Source organism: Tupaia chinensis, unplaced genomic scaffold (assembly GCF_000334495.1).
Source record: "Tupaia chinensis unplaced genomic scaffold, TupChi_1.0 Scaffold000018_1, whole genome shotgun sequence".
In the NCBI taxonomy this organism is placed as follows: domain Eukaryota; kingdom Metazoa; phylum Chordata; class Mammalia; order Scandentia; family Tupaiidae; genus Tupaia; species Tupaia belangeri.
Window position 1 is genome coordinate 1,686,912 of NW_006159448.1, and position 15,309 is coordinate 1,702,220.

General features: G+C 37.8%; 1 protein-coding gene across 1 annotated transcript in view; it reads left to right on the forward strand.

Annotated features, from left to right (window-relative positions):
- Positions 1 to 15,309, forward strand: part of UNC80 (unc-80 subunit of NALCN channel complex) — a 240,046-nt gene that overhangs the window by 128,093 nt on the left and 96,644 nt on the right. Inside the window, exons 31-32 of the mRNA XM_006140105.3 lie at positions 2,090 to 2,190; positions 6,047 to 6,247. Coding sequence (XP_006140167.1) covers positions 2,090 to 2,190; positions 6,047 to 6,247 — 302 coding nt within the window. The remainder of the gene's footprint in view (positions 1 to 2,089; positions 2,191 to 6,046; positions 6,248 to 15,309) is intronic.

Sequence of the window (15,309 nt, forward strand, 5' to 3'; positions counted from 1 at the left end):
CCTGCTGAAGCGGATACTGCTGATCCAAGGACCACACTTTGAGCAATGAGGAGTGCACACCTTAGGGAAGGAAAGCATTTAATGATGACAAAGACACTGTTTTCAAAGCCAGATGTTTGTGCGAACGTTCTTCTGGTCAGATTTTCAACATCAAATGTAGAAATTCCCTTGAAGACGGTCACCTAAGTAAAAGTCCTCTGTATTTTAAAGTTTCTATTTCATAGTTAAAAAAAAAAAATCAGACAAGGAAGATTTGTCTAGACCTGCCCCATAGTGATCTCATCATTGATTTTTATTTAATTTCTCAGGGATTTGTTTTCTCCACTATCCAATAAGAATAATTCTAGTTACTATTTCCCTACCCTGCAGGGATGCTTTAAAGATGAATGAAGATGTGACTATAAAATGTGTTAAAGACCTTAGAATGAGTTATATGCACAATTAAAATATTAGAGTTGTATTAATAGATTGTCACTGTAGGATCCAAAGAGACTCCAGATCTCAAGATGTGTTAGTCCAAAATATAGACCCTGAGTAGTGTCTTAATAGACAAGAGAAAGATTAAGTAGGCATGCAACTGGAACTTACCAGGAGCCTAGAGTTAACTATCAGGCTAAAGTCAAAGAATATTCTCATTACCGTTGAATCTCTGCATGAAAGGCAAATAGAAAACTCCTTTCTAAGTAAGTAGTTTCAGAAATCAGCAGTGAATGTGAATAAATTATTGACCACGTCTGCTGAAATAGAAGCTGAATATATCTAATCAAAGAAAGTTTAAAATAGGAAATGTTTCTACATCTACCCACCCTTGCCTTTCAAAATAGCTAATTTATGCATTACTTAAGATTCAGCTTATTTTTTAGGGAGAAGGAAACCTTGTGACTTCTTTTGTTACTAGTCTAGAGCTATGACAGTACCGTCAGTTTGGGAAGAAACTATTGCTACTAATCATTACAACCGATCAATTTATCCTGACCAAATTGGGTCAAAGGAGACAGGCTAGAGACATTGCCATCACAGAGACCCATAAAATGTTTCAGCTTTGAGGGCAAAGCCTTATTGTGTCATATAGCAAGGAGGTGAATTCATGGGCAGGATCTCCATACTTTCCCACAGAGAGGAGTTTGGATGCAAAGGTTGCTCACAGACAGAATTGCTTCTGGATTCTTGTTTTTCTAAAACAGCTGTTCATCGTTGAAAGACAAGGTGGCTTCAACAAGTTTGTGGACAGTTATCAAATTAAAGCATGATTTTATTTTGGTGCCAAGAAAACTGAAATCCATGCATAGCTTTTTCATAATAAACTTTTCCATGAACTTTTTAAAGCCCTCCCTCTCCCCCCCACCCATAGTTCTGATAGCAAGGCCTAGTGGCTGAGCAACAGCACTAGTTAGAGTCACAACAGTGTGGAAGGTAGCAGCACACTGAGGCCACTGGTTGGTTAGTGTTCCTACTTAACTACCCAGCAGGGTCTGGTCAATCTGGAAGAGATTTGGGTATAATTAACCAATAATTGGTTCATCTCAGCAATTTAAGGACTAGATATATTTTTCTCTGCTTTGAAATCCATGCATAGCTTTTTCATAATAAAACTTTTCCATGAACTTTTTAAAGCCCTCCCTCTCCCCCCCACCCATAGTTCTGATAGCAAGGCCTAGTGGCTGAGCAACAGCACTAGTTAGAGTCACAACAGTGTGGAAGGTAGCAGCACACTGAGGCCACTGGTTGGTTAGTGTTCCTACTTAACTACCCAGCAGGGTCTGGTCAATCTGGAAGAGATTTGGGTATAATTAACCAATAATTGGTTCATCTCAGCAATTTAAGGACTAGATATATTTTTCTCTGCTCCCATCTCTCAAAATGGAAGCCACCACAACAGAGATCTTACGTGTTTTTGCAATCACCAGTTCAGCTGGTGGGGCAAGAACAGCGCTTATTAATGTTCCTTCAATAAAGTCAATGCTATGCCCTATAACCTACTGGGCCTTGATAGTCTGCCCTGGGATTCAAAAGCATGGTCAATTGTACCACACCCATGTGCTCTCCAGGAAGATTGCACACTGAAATCTTTTTTTGGTTTTTTTTGAAGAAGGGAGCCCTTGGAGTGCAAGTGAGCCCAGTATTGAGCCAGAGGGAATGAGCACAGCCGGCACAGAGGAAAACTACCACAGGAACATGTCATGGCTTCATGTAAGTATGAGTTCGAAAAGAGCCCCGAGAGCAATTTCTTTTGGCATTGAGGAAAATCTGTGGAGGGAGGACCAAAAATTATACTAAAACCATCAAGTTGATTTCGGTTCCATGAAAAAGCAGTGTCATATATTTCTGCGGACTCTCTCAGCACTCACTAGGATTGGTAATCTGCTGAACTATACTCATTTTAAGTTTACCTAAGGCCAAAGGTGTTTTGTTATGGCTGGTGTTGGGGGAACATCATAAGTTAGGTATAACTGTGAGGGACCAGGCCAGTTGGTGGTCAAGACAGCCTGAACGACACTGACTAAATGGTGAGAGCAAGGTCATGGTGTCAGTGTTGGATCTGTCTTAGGTCAAGTTTTATATGAGGATAAGGAAACTAAAAGATGATCAAGGTCATACCTGAAAGGGCCATCAAAAAGGTATAGGCAGCAGGGGATCCCAGGAGACTGCATGCATAGGTTAGAGTTCAAGATCTGAGCTGGGCATGAAGAAAGACGTGAGGAGAAAGGTAAGGAAGGATAACCTCCGATATAGCCCCAGCACCATTGTTGGTAGTAGATATGCACTTTCACCAGCCACCCTAATTTTTATCTCACTTCCTAGCAGAGTCAAAAAAGAGCTAGTTGATGTATAGTGCTCCTCAGTTTAAAGTGCTATACATTCACTGTGGAAGTAATCCCAGAACTGGCTGAATTTGTGAATCTCTGAGGCAGCTATTTTTTTCAAGTACACTTTTTAATGAAGTTTATTGAAAAGCATGTGAAACCTCTGTGTACAGCTCAATAAATTCTCACAAAGTGAACACATCTGTGTAAACACTATTGAACTAAAAAGAATGGTATCAACACCTCAGAAACCCTACAGAAACCCTGTCAGTCTCTACCTTCCCCTAACAGTGACCACCACTCCACCTTTTAACACCTTAACTTAGATTAGTCCGTTTGAAATGCACACAATCGGCATCATATACTATTTACTCTGTAGTGTCTGCGTGGGGACGAGGTGAATAAAGAAACTCTCTGTACTCTCTGCTTAATTTTACTATGAATCTAAAACTGCCCCAAAGCACAAAGTTTTACTAATTTTAAAAAATTTGAGAGGCTTCAGATGTTAGTACCTTCCTCCCAAGAGGAGTCACCTTACCCTCTGGAAGACAACAAAGAAGCAGATCACTTTAGTCCAGTCAGGGACTAAGCTAACTTGACTTGCACTATTTCTAGTTCATCTTCCCTTTCTCCCCTGTCCCTTACTCTCCTTTCATGTATACACTTTAGTAAGAAGCCTTCCAAGATTTCCAGTGAGAGTCTAGGATATACCCTAGAGCCTCTTATTCTTGATAGATCAGAAACCTCAATTTTTATTTCCCCATTATAATAAGATTTCCAAAATCTCCACTCTGTTTGCCAGCTCATTTCTGCCTGGCCTCTTATCCACTCAATCAGCAGATGTTTAGAAGAGAAACAGTTGCCCAGTCTGACTTCTCTGAACCTCACTTCTTTTTAAAATCTTGGCCTCTTAGTTCCTCTTTTCTTTGGCAATTCTGAATTCCAGTTTTTATTTTTCAGTTACTTTGAAATTGCCTAAAGCTCTGATTGCCTTTTTGACCACTGGTGCCTAAGAAGTAACAAATGCCTCAAGCAGAAATATGTCATGTATTCATGTTGCTCTCACTTCATTGAATGCCCTTTCTCTCCACATTATATTCTCATGTTTCAATTGATTCACTCTCATATGAATTCAGATGCATATATATATATTCAAATATAGATGAATATATCTGTATATATACATATGTGTGTGTGGGGGGTAATATATGCACATGTCTGTATGCATGTGTGTGTGTAAATGTATTTTACTTGGCTTTTCTAATTATTCAACAGTAACTGTAAACTACTTCATCAAGGTTATAAGGGAAATGTATTAGTTTTCTGCTGCTGAATAAAAAATTACCACAAACTTAGTGACTTAAAATAATACAATTTTATTATCTTACCATAATACAGTTTCTGTGGGTCGGAAATCCTGGCACAGCTTAACTGGGTCCTCTACTTCAAGACCTCTCATAGGCTACAATCAAAGTATTTGCTAGAGTTAGTGTGTTATCTGAAGGCCTGGCTGGGGAAGGATTTTCTTCTAAGCTCACATCGTTATTGACAGAATTGCAGTTCCTCAATGATTGTTGGATTAAAAGCCTCAGTCCCTAGCTAACCGTTGGTCAGAGCTCACCCTTGTTTTCTTTCCATGTGAGCCTCTCCAACTTATTGCATCAAAACTATCAAGAAAGAGTCTTCTAACAGAGAAATCATAGTCTCACACCACCAAATCATGGAAATGGTATCTCATAACCTTTGCTGTATTCCCTTGGTTAGAAGCAGGTCATTAGACCAGGACATAACTCGGTTGCAGGAAGTTACACAAAGGCATAGTTACCAGAAAATGCAGATCATTGGCAACCATCTTAGAAATATGCTTATCTAAATGATGTCCCTGGGCAGGAATTTTTAAACTACGCATTTCTTAGCCAACTCTACCCCTTCCCTCAGGACTACTAAATTTGATTTCCTGAAGCAAAGTTCAGTAATACATTAATTTGTGTGTTTATTTGCTTAAATTTTCTTAGTATTTCTCTTGATCAGCCAGATTTGAAAGTAACAAAGGAAACCTTATAGTTTTTACTGTCTTCTACCATATCTCAAGATAAGGACAGATATCAGGAATATGCTGTTGATCTTGAAATATCTGGATATTCTGCTCAAACAACATTTAAACTTGCTAAAACTTTGAAGAGTACAAAGTTGTTAGCTGCGTTTGATAGGGATATGGAGTTGATTGTTGTTTCTCTGCTTCAAAATCAGTAAGGCCTCTCATTCCTAAGGAAATGTATGACAGCCTTGCCTGGTAGGTTGGGAGATCTCTGTTATGTAGACTTGTTTTGGGTCTCCCCTCAATGTGTCGCATGGTCCCTTGAAGTCTGTGTATCAAGATGAGAACAAGTTTTGTGAACAATGGAAATTCAGAAGATTATGCATGTTTGACTAATCTTGTAGCTTGGGTATGCTAGTGCCTTTTTAGTAAAGCTACTTATTTAAAAAGTTACAAACTCAAATGCCTTCATTCCTCATCTTAAAGTAACCATATCCTTTAAGTCAACTGAGTTCTCTTCTGGAATCTTAATGGGGAATTCTAGATGTGAAGATTTGAGCTGTATCAAGCTATAAGAAATGAGCTAAAATAGTCTAAATGCCATAAAAGGAAAATGATTGGCTTATAGAAAGTGGAAACGAGGCTCTACAGGGGGTTCAAGTTCTGTTTAAAGGTTATTGGCCAGAGTGGAGAATGCAGAAGTGTTTCAAGTTCCACATAGGTGGGCTGGAGTTAAAGGCATCGCACATCTGTCAATGCTCAGCCAGATCCTCAGGGACAGAACTCACCAGCTTATGTTTTCCCATCTGGCTCCTTCTACAACATAAAAGCTGGGTTAAAGTATATTTTTTTTGAATTCAGAATTTCCACTTGAAAATATTTGGAAACCAAACACTCCACAATTATTGTTATAAATTTTTGAAGATCTGTTAACCTTCTGTTTTGAGGGTTTTGGTTTTGGTTTTGGTTTTTTTTTTTTTTTTTTTTGAAGAGATCTTTCTATGAAGTATGAATAGAGGGAGAACAAAAAGCCAAGTGACATATGCTTGTCACTGTTTTCCTGTGAGAATTATTAAATAACTATGGTTTCAAGACTATCAAGGAAGGTTGACATTTTGACTTTCCATTTTCCACTCTATGGAAATGTCCCATTTGCCTCCACCCTTGTTGCCTGGTTGAATCTCAGAGATACTTTGTATTCCAGGTCATGATCTTGCTGTGCAATCAGCAGAGTTTCATCTGCACTCATGTTGACTACTGCCACCCTCACTGCTACCTGCACCACAGCCGGTCCTGTGCTCGCCTGGTCAGGGCCATCAAGCTCCTCTATGGAGACAGCATGGACTCCCTCCGAGAGAGCAACAACACCAGCAATGTGGCTCTCCGAGGCAAGAAACAGAAAGAGGTCAGTGAATGATAACTGGGTAATATGACAATGATAGAGAAAATGATGTCATAACCATCTTGCCTCTGAAAATAAGAAAATTTCAGTTAACTGCAGTTGTGTAAACCAGGCTACAAGTCTGCCTCATTCTGAATAAAGGGAGAAGATGAGTGCAAGAACGATAAATCTGTGAGTAAACATGGACTCTTTCCTGAGATTTTGTCTTATTTCTGTGAAATAAAATATAAGCTCAGAGGTGATGGTGATGATTTAGTGATAGTGTTAGGCAGAATAATGCCTTCCTCACAAGGATGTTCACTTCCTAATACACAAACCCTATGATTATGTTACTTCACATCAGAAGAGACTATAGGTGTGGCTAAGAATTTCATAATGCATAGATTAGTCTGGATTATCCAGGTGGGCCCAATGTAATAAGGGTCCCTATGAATGAAAAAAAAAAAAAAAGTCAGAAAAGGCAGAGACAGAGACAAAGGTGTGATAATAGAAGCTGGGCTGAGAATGATAAAGGCCTATGAGCCAAAGAATGCGGGCAGCCTCTAGACACTGGAAGAGACAAGGAAATGGATTATCCCCTAAAGCTTCCAGAAGGAACACAACACTGCCAATCCATTTTAGGATTCTGACCTCCAGAGCTGTAAGAAAACAAATTTGTGTTGGTTTAGGCCATGAAAGTTGTGGTAATGCATTACAGAAACAATAGGAAACTAATCATTAAGAAATAAACAACAAATACCCCCCACCCCCCAAAAAATGCAGAATAATCTAGATCAGACTAAAGAAAATTCCTTCAAGAAATTATTATATTTTTTAAGCATTCTACTGCACTTGCCTGACAACTACCCCGAGCAGCTGAGCTGGCAGAAGATGATTTCAGAATTACTCACCTAGCCCTGACAGGCATGATAGCCAGGACACCCACCTGAATGCTGCAGGCTGCAACTGATTTTGCAGAGATTTTTATATACTACCTATACATTTCAAGAAGCATTCATAGTGCATGTGCAGATGGCACAATATTAGACCAGATAGTCTATTAAAAAAAAAAAAAAAGAACAGAGGATCTTTACAGTAAGGAACTTGCAAGCCAAGTTTGGGCTGGGTGGGGCCACTAATATGTTCATCAAACAACTTGAGAATCTGAGCGATAACAACAAGAATGCACAGTTGAGTTGTGTAGCAAGTTGTAATGCTTTAGCACTTGCAAAGGGATATTTTTATTATAATTTTCCTCTTACAAATCCAATACATGTTCATTGAAGAAATTTTGAATAATATAAGAAGTCCTTTAAAAGCAGGTATCTCATGTATCTCATAAGTATGCTAGCTTACCTTTTGGGATATTATCCTTACGTGTTTTTCCTAAACATATTGAGAGGGTAAAATGTAGGTACATAGTATTGACTAAGTGCTTCTTGCTTCTTACAAACCTTGTACAAAAGATACTTTTCTCCCATTTTCATAGGTGAAAAAAACTGTGGTGAGTAAAATTGAGATTTTTTTTTGGGGGGGAGAGATTTTCACTATAGGGCATGTGCGCTCACCAGACAGACAGAGAGACATAGAGACAGAAAGCGAGAAATCACCCCCGAGGGGGGATGGTCACGCCGCAATCCCTTCTCCTCCATTCTCCTCTCGGGATCTTGGGCATGCACGCACACGCGCCCAGCATGAGTTTTAAGCCACCGGGTCCAGGACGCGAACCGCGGTCAACTATGTGGGAGTCCAGCAACATAGCCATTATGCTAACTGCTGGTTCCCAAAATTGAGATTTTTTTATAGTTCATATCTGCAATATATTTGGCTAGACTTTAACTTAGAAATATAGAATAATCAAGGTCAAGGATTTTAAGTTTGCTCTTGCATCCCACATTATTGAAACTATAAAAATTGTGATGGGGATTATCAGATGGCATAATGGTTACATTGATGGACTCCCATGTAGTCAACTGTGGTTTGAGTCCTGGATCTGGTGGTTTAAAACTCACATCAGATGCATGTGCATGTGTGCCCAAAAAATCCCAAGAGGAGAATGGAGGAGAAGAGATTGTGGCATGGCCATATCCCCTGGGGGGTAATTTCTCACTTTCTGTCTCTCTGTCACTGTCTGTCTCTCTGCAGGTACACATATTCTATAGCAAAAATCTCTCTAAAAAAAATTGTAATGGGGGACCAGCAGGTGGCATGGTGGTTAAGGTGTTGGACATTCTCACATGGCCGACTAGGGTTTGAGTCCTGAATCTGGTGGCTTGCTTTCTCACTTCCTCTCTCTCTCACTCTCACCCTCTGTCTCTCTCTGGTCATATTAAAAAATAAATGAATGAATAAATAAAATAAATAATTATTTTTTAAAAAATGTGATGGGAATGAAGGTGGGGAATAATATGGGTTACAAATAAACCATTGCCCTTAAATGATAATATAAAAATAAAAGAATATATATAATGTTTTGTGTAAACATGTATATATATTGTATATATACATATATTTCAAGCATAAATGACATTCAGAGAAAGCCTAATTTCATTCATGTAATTTCTCGCTTCAAATAAAAACTCTCTTAGCTTTAGAAGAACATGATTTATGTTGGAAGCTGCAAAAAAATACACAGACCTTATTCTTCATACACACTACAAAATTACTTACTGCCATGCCTTTGCTCAAACTATACCTTTATGTCTAATTTATATATGGCCAAATGCAAACATCCTTTTTTGCAAACTCAAATACCAAGATTCTTTCTTGAGCCCTTTTCTAATTTCCCCAGAGTACTATTGGTGAATGATAAATGCTATTTTCCTTCTTTACTTGTCTAAATCAAATGGCATTTTTCTTGCACTTTTTTTCATTCTTCACTCAATTATGTATTCATTCATCCATCCATCCATGTGCCTATCTGTCTACTTAACAAAATTTTAAAGAATCTATGGATCATACTGAGCCTACTTTGTGCTGAGCATAATAATGGGCAGTGGTCCTGACCCACAGTGGTACATATGGTCTAACTAGAGAAGCAGACATGAATCAAATAAACCTCCCGAACTGATGTAAAATTTGTAATAGTAACGAGTACAAGAAAGGAAAGGCACACCATGCTGAGGGAACTTGTGAATGAGGCTTTGAACTTGTTGGAGGAAATAGAAAACAGCCTTTCCTATAAAGTGACAGATGAACTTTGACTGAAGGATACATAGATGTTAATTTGATGCAGGATTTCTCAACCCAAGAGAAGGTGTGAGTATGAAGGGCCACGTCTGGAGCACAAAGGACCATGGTACATGATGAGGCTGTAAAACCATGTAGAGATCAGACCATACAGGGCCACGTGAAGGCTTTTATTCTATCCTATGAGTAGTGGCAAGCATCCTCTGCCACTTAATTATATTTTCATTCAAAACTAAGGTAGCCTTTCACATTTCTTTGTAATCTGAAGGATACCTAACAGAGTACTCACTTATATCACAGGAACAAAAAATAAAGAATGACTGTGTTAATAACAGTTCTAGGGCCTTTCACAAGTGTCTCCTAACCTCTGGCTCAGCTGGGACAGTGGCCAACAAGCACAAGTGACTTACCAACCTGCTGTTATTTCTACATTTCTGAATAGGAAAGGAAAAGTAAAGCAAGGGAAAGTGGTTTCTAACCTATACACATTTAAATTAGTCATCAGGTGGAGAGCTGAAAAGATGTATGAGTCTTCAGTGGCAAACATTTTATTGCCAAAATTCTAGCCTCCTGCTCAAGCTCTTTTCCCCCCTCGTGATGTTTTCCATTTGCCTGTTCTGAATCTGTCACATAAATGAACAATGCCCACGTTTCCAGAGCAAAAATGAAAACAGAGGAAATAAATCAATAGTAAAAGCACTGTTCCGATTAGAATTGAGTTTTATGAGCCATCGCTAGTTCATTCTTGTTTTCTTTTTAATTGGTTTTTATGGAAGAATATATTTGTGGCAGCCAGTACATTTTGTAACCCATCTAATTCTGATCAATCTGCTAATCTCCATTTCAATGTTTGGGGACTCACTGTATATCCTGTCAATCTATTTTAGGGTACTTCCAAACTTGAGGGAGTTTTTATAAACTAGTATTCTACATGGATATGGCACTTTCACCAAACAATTCTGTGACATTTTTTTCCTCTATGACTTCACCTTACCTAATGCTATGTTCTATGTAAACTAAATTGGTCAGGTAGCGCTTGCTAATGAAAAAGGAGTAGTTAAAACTTTTCTTTTTCTTTCTGTCAGGAAAGAGAAGAGTAAATAATGATACATGCTGCCCAAAAGAAAGGGCACAGTGTGGGTAAATGTTGTAATGTGATGAAATGGCTAGAGGTCAGCTGATTTCCTGCAGAACTAATGGTTTTCGAAAAGTTATGGATAACAACATCGTGAGGCCAAGACCAGGCCCTGAGACTTGACTTCATGGGGCAGAATGACTCCCGTTATAATGTCCATAGTTAATGTGTCAAAGAAGGGTAAAGCACAGCTGGTCTAGACTATCTTTTGGGGAGTATTGTACTTCATTAGCATGATGTTATTCCTCCAAATAGAAAGAAATTCCTTTCTCAGAGAACCTGGAAACTGACTTTAACTTCTCCGAATGTTAAATACTTTATTTTCACAGTGACTAATCCTTCATGGTATGCATCTACTTTTCTACTTATCTAGACTTTTCATTCATTTTCTTATCTTTCATCTAGCTCTCCTAATAAGATACATGCTCCAGGAGGGCAAGCATCATGGATGTTTTGCTCCCCAGCTTATCTTCAGAAGTTAGCCCAGTTTCTTACAGATGGTTACTTCAATAAGTACCTTTATTTTTCTTTTTTTTTTTTTGGTTGGTCTATTTTTTCCAGATATTCTGCAATATGTATTTATAAATAGAAAGAATAAAAGCCAAGACATGCCAATTTTAAATATCTTGACTCTTCTTGTAAGTTTCAAATATACCTCTACATTTACCTGGAAAACTACACCATATATGATTTTAGACATTTTCAAGTTATACAGAATAGGCCATGTATGTATAAACATTGCTTTTATTATACATTGAGAAGAAAAAGAGAAAAGCAATATTTCTTTCCCCAAATAATAGTGTTCCCATGTAGGTACCTCCATTTTTTTTCTTTAGGAAACACATTAAAAGCTCTGATTCACTGCATCCAAGTAAGTTCATTTTAAAAGTTTGTTTTATGTTAATAACCACATAACAGATACATTATCTTGGGTCTTGTAGTCAGAGTTTGGAAAGATGTTCTTGAAATATACATGTACTTTAGCTGTTTCTTTCAAAATATCTCTATCTATAACACTGTCAAAGCTCTATTCAAAAAGTCTTAAAGATTTCCATTTTTTTGCCTTGGTATGGAAGGAGAAAGTGTTTCATTGACAAGGTACTGGCAAAACAAATGAGCACTTATTTGTGCAAGAAGTTGCACAGCCTGGAGCATTAAAATAGAAAAAAATCAGCATGCAGGATAAATAAACAAGGGTCTGTCCCCACTAAGACCCATCTTTCTCTAGCTTCTCTGTTTACTCCATTCCTTGGCATGTAGGGAGTCAGAGTCAAAAATTCTCATCTGTGTTTATGCAGATCAATCAGGATGCTGGTTGAGGAGACAATTTGAAAGAAGAGCTACCATTTCCTGTAGATGACTATGTGTTCTTTTTTTTTATTTACATTTAATCATTGTACATCTTTACAACATACCAAGTGGTTTCTCAGTGTACATGTTACAATGCATGTTAGTCAAGTCATGGATATTGCCATGAACATTATCATCGTCAGATAACTTTCATTTTTGTTTCTGTTCTTTTATTTTTCCTTTTATCCCTTCCCTCCCACTGTAACCCATCCCGTCCTATACTATCTCTGGTATATACATCTTTGCAATATACTTTGAGATCAGGAAGTGAGATGACTCCTACTTATTCTTTTTGCACAATATTGCTTTGGCAACATGGGCCCTATATGTTCTTAAAGAAACCATTTCACCTATATATCTCAGGCCTCAGTGATAAATGCTATGAACTTGTACTTTATTGATGACCTCTGTCCTTGACTTTTTATTTCCTGACACTTTTTAAAATTTATTTTATACATGCAATCACTATACATTATTACAACATGTAAAGTGAATTTACCCAAAATGAATATACTTCACACCAGTCCATTTAAATTTTATCATTTTTTTCTCTATAACCAAATGCTTCAACTTATACCATTCAACTCTATATAAAGACTATTGAATAAAGTGAATTTTATCTGATTAAATATTTTAAGATATTTGTGTTTTTAACAGTGCAATGAAATATAATTAGCACTGAACTGGAAGAGGACTGAAGTGGAAGTTAGGAGATCCATGTCATTTCCTTTTTCTGCTAACATCTAGCTTTGCAGGAACCAGCAGTTAGCATAATGGCTATGTCGCTGGACTCCCACGTAGTCAACCGTGGTTCGCGTCCCGGACCCGGTGGCTTAAAAAACTCACGCCAGGCGCGTGTGCGTGTGTGCCCAAGATCCTGAGAGGAGAATGGAGGAGAAGGGATTGGGGCGTGACCATCCCCCCTGGGGGGTGATTTCTCGCTTTCTGTCTCTATGTCTCTCTCTCTGTCTGTCTGGAGAGCGCACGTGCCCTATAGCGAAAACCTCTCCAAAAAAAAAAAAAAATCTAGCTTTGCAACTTGGTTAAATTACTCCACCTCTCTGTAATCCATTTTCCTCAGGGGGTTGGTCATAATTCCAAATGACACAGTCATGAATGCCATATTCCTGAATGTTGAAATAACAAAAGATTAAAATACCTAGTCTAAATTACCCAAAGATCCATATCCTGAAATAAAATTCTATAAAAGGTAATGTAAAAAAATTTGAAGACCCTTATTTACATTTTTAAAAGGTGACTGATTTGAGAAACATGTAAAAAACACAACAGAACACTCGATAGACCACTCTATACAGTAAAATAGGAAGTAATTATGTATACATTTTATTTTATTTATGTTTAAAAAAAAATTCCAGAGTGTGCATGTGCCCCCGCCCCCACCCCAGAGAAAGAGGAGAAAGGGAAAGAAAGCACCTCTCATGGGAACAGTCATGCTACAATCCCTTCTCCTCCATTTCTCCCTCCTTCTGGGATTTTAAGCATGCATACATATGCTCTTGACATGTGTTTTTAAGCTGCCAGGTCCAGGAGTCAAACCATGTTGTTGACCATTTGGGATCTAGCCACCTTAACCATTAGGCCATGGGCTGACCCTATTTTATTTTTTATGATACATAATTGTACATTTTCGTGTGGGTATATCTTTTTTTTAATACAAGGTGTTTTGATAAAATCTGTGTAACTAGTATATCCATTATCTCAAACATTTATTATTACTTTGTGTTGAGGATATTAAAAAAAATCTCTCTTTTGGCTAGTCTAAAATATTATAAACTGTTGTTAACTATATCCTGCCTTACTAATATAATAACAGTAACTTATTATTAAATATAATTGCATTACTGTAGTAATAACGCTGGGACTTGTTTCTCTTACCTAACTGTAGTTTTATTTTAACATACATGTTTCTGTAAGCATAAACACTTAATGATAGGCAGGACCAGCAGTTAGCGTAATGACTATGTTGTTGGACTCCCACGTAGTCGACCATGGTTCGCGTCCTGGACCTGGTGGCTTAAAATTCATGCCGGGCGCGTGTGCGTTCGTGCCCAAGATCCCGAGAGAAGAATGGAGGAGAAGGGTTGTGGCATGGCCATCCTTCCTGGGGGATGATTTCTCACTTTCTGTCTCTCTGTCTCTGTCTGGCGAGCGCACGCGCCCTATAGCAAAAACCTCTCCAAAAACAAAATAAAATAAAAACAAAACTTTGATAAAATCTGTGTAACTAGTATATCCATTATCTCAAACATTTATTATTACTTTGTGTTGAGGATATTAAAAAAAATCTCTCTTTTGGCTAGTCTAAAATATTATAAACTGTTGTTAACTATATCCTGCCTTACTAATATAATAACAGTAACTTATTATTAAATATAATTGCATTACTGTAGTAATAACGCTGGGACTTGTTTCTCTTACCTAACTGTAGTTTTATTTTAACATACATGTTTCTGTAAGCATAAACACTTAATGATAGGCAGGACCAGCAGTTAGCGTAATGACTATGTTGTTGGACTCCCACGTAGTCGACCATGGTTCGCGTCCTGGACCTGGTGGCTTAAAATTCATGCCGGGCGCGTGTGCGTTCGTGCCCAAGATCCCGAGAGAAGAATGGAGGAGAAGGGTTGTGGCATGGCCATCCTTCCTGGGGGATGATTTCTCACTTTCTGTCTCTCTGTCTCTGTCTGGCGAGCGCACGCGCCCTATAGCAAAAACCTCTCCAAAAACAAAATAAAATAAAAACAAAACAAAAAAAAAACAATGATAGGTACATAAGTATAACAATTATGAACAGATAAACCAAATTCGCAAAGAAATAGATCAAAATGCAAAATGAGTAAATGCATACATTGTAGTTAGCTGTGTTTACCCGGGTTTATTACCATGGCTACCTGAAATACATCGACTGACATTCTAAGTCTTTTGACAGATCAAAGCAAAACCTTGATGGGTTATGCCCACATGTGCAATCACTCAAGTCAAGATACTGAAAAATTGTACCTTTTACCAATGCAGATATATGAAAAGTACATCTTTTTGTTCACTGAGGAAGTTTTAATATTCTATGTGCCTTCACAATGCTTGTACACCAAGTCAATGTTATGATAATGCACTTTGTGGAATCCAATTTGAAAAAAATGCCTAAAATGAATTAGAACATGCTGAAAGTTTTTGCATAATTTATAATTTCAGCATTGAAAAAGATGCAAAGATGAAATAGATAGCATAGCAAATTATAAAAAACTAATGCTGACTACTTAAATTTTATGTTTTAATTAGACATGAAAAAGTATATTATGCGTATAGAATACAGGCATAATCTTTTTTTTTTTTTTTTGGAGAGATTTTTGCTATAGGGCCCATGTGCTTGCCAGAAAGACAGAGAAAGACA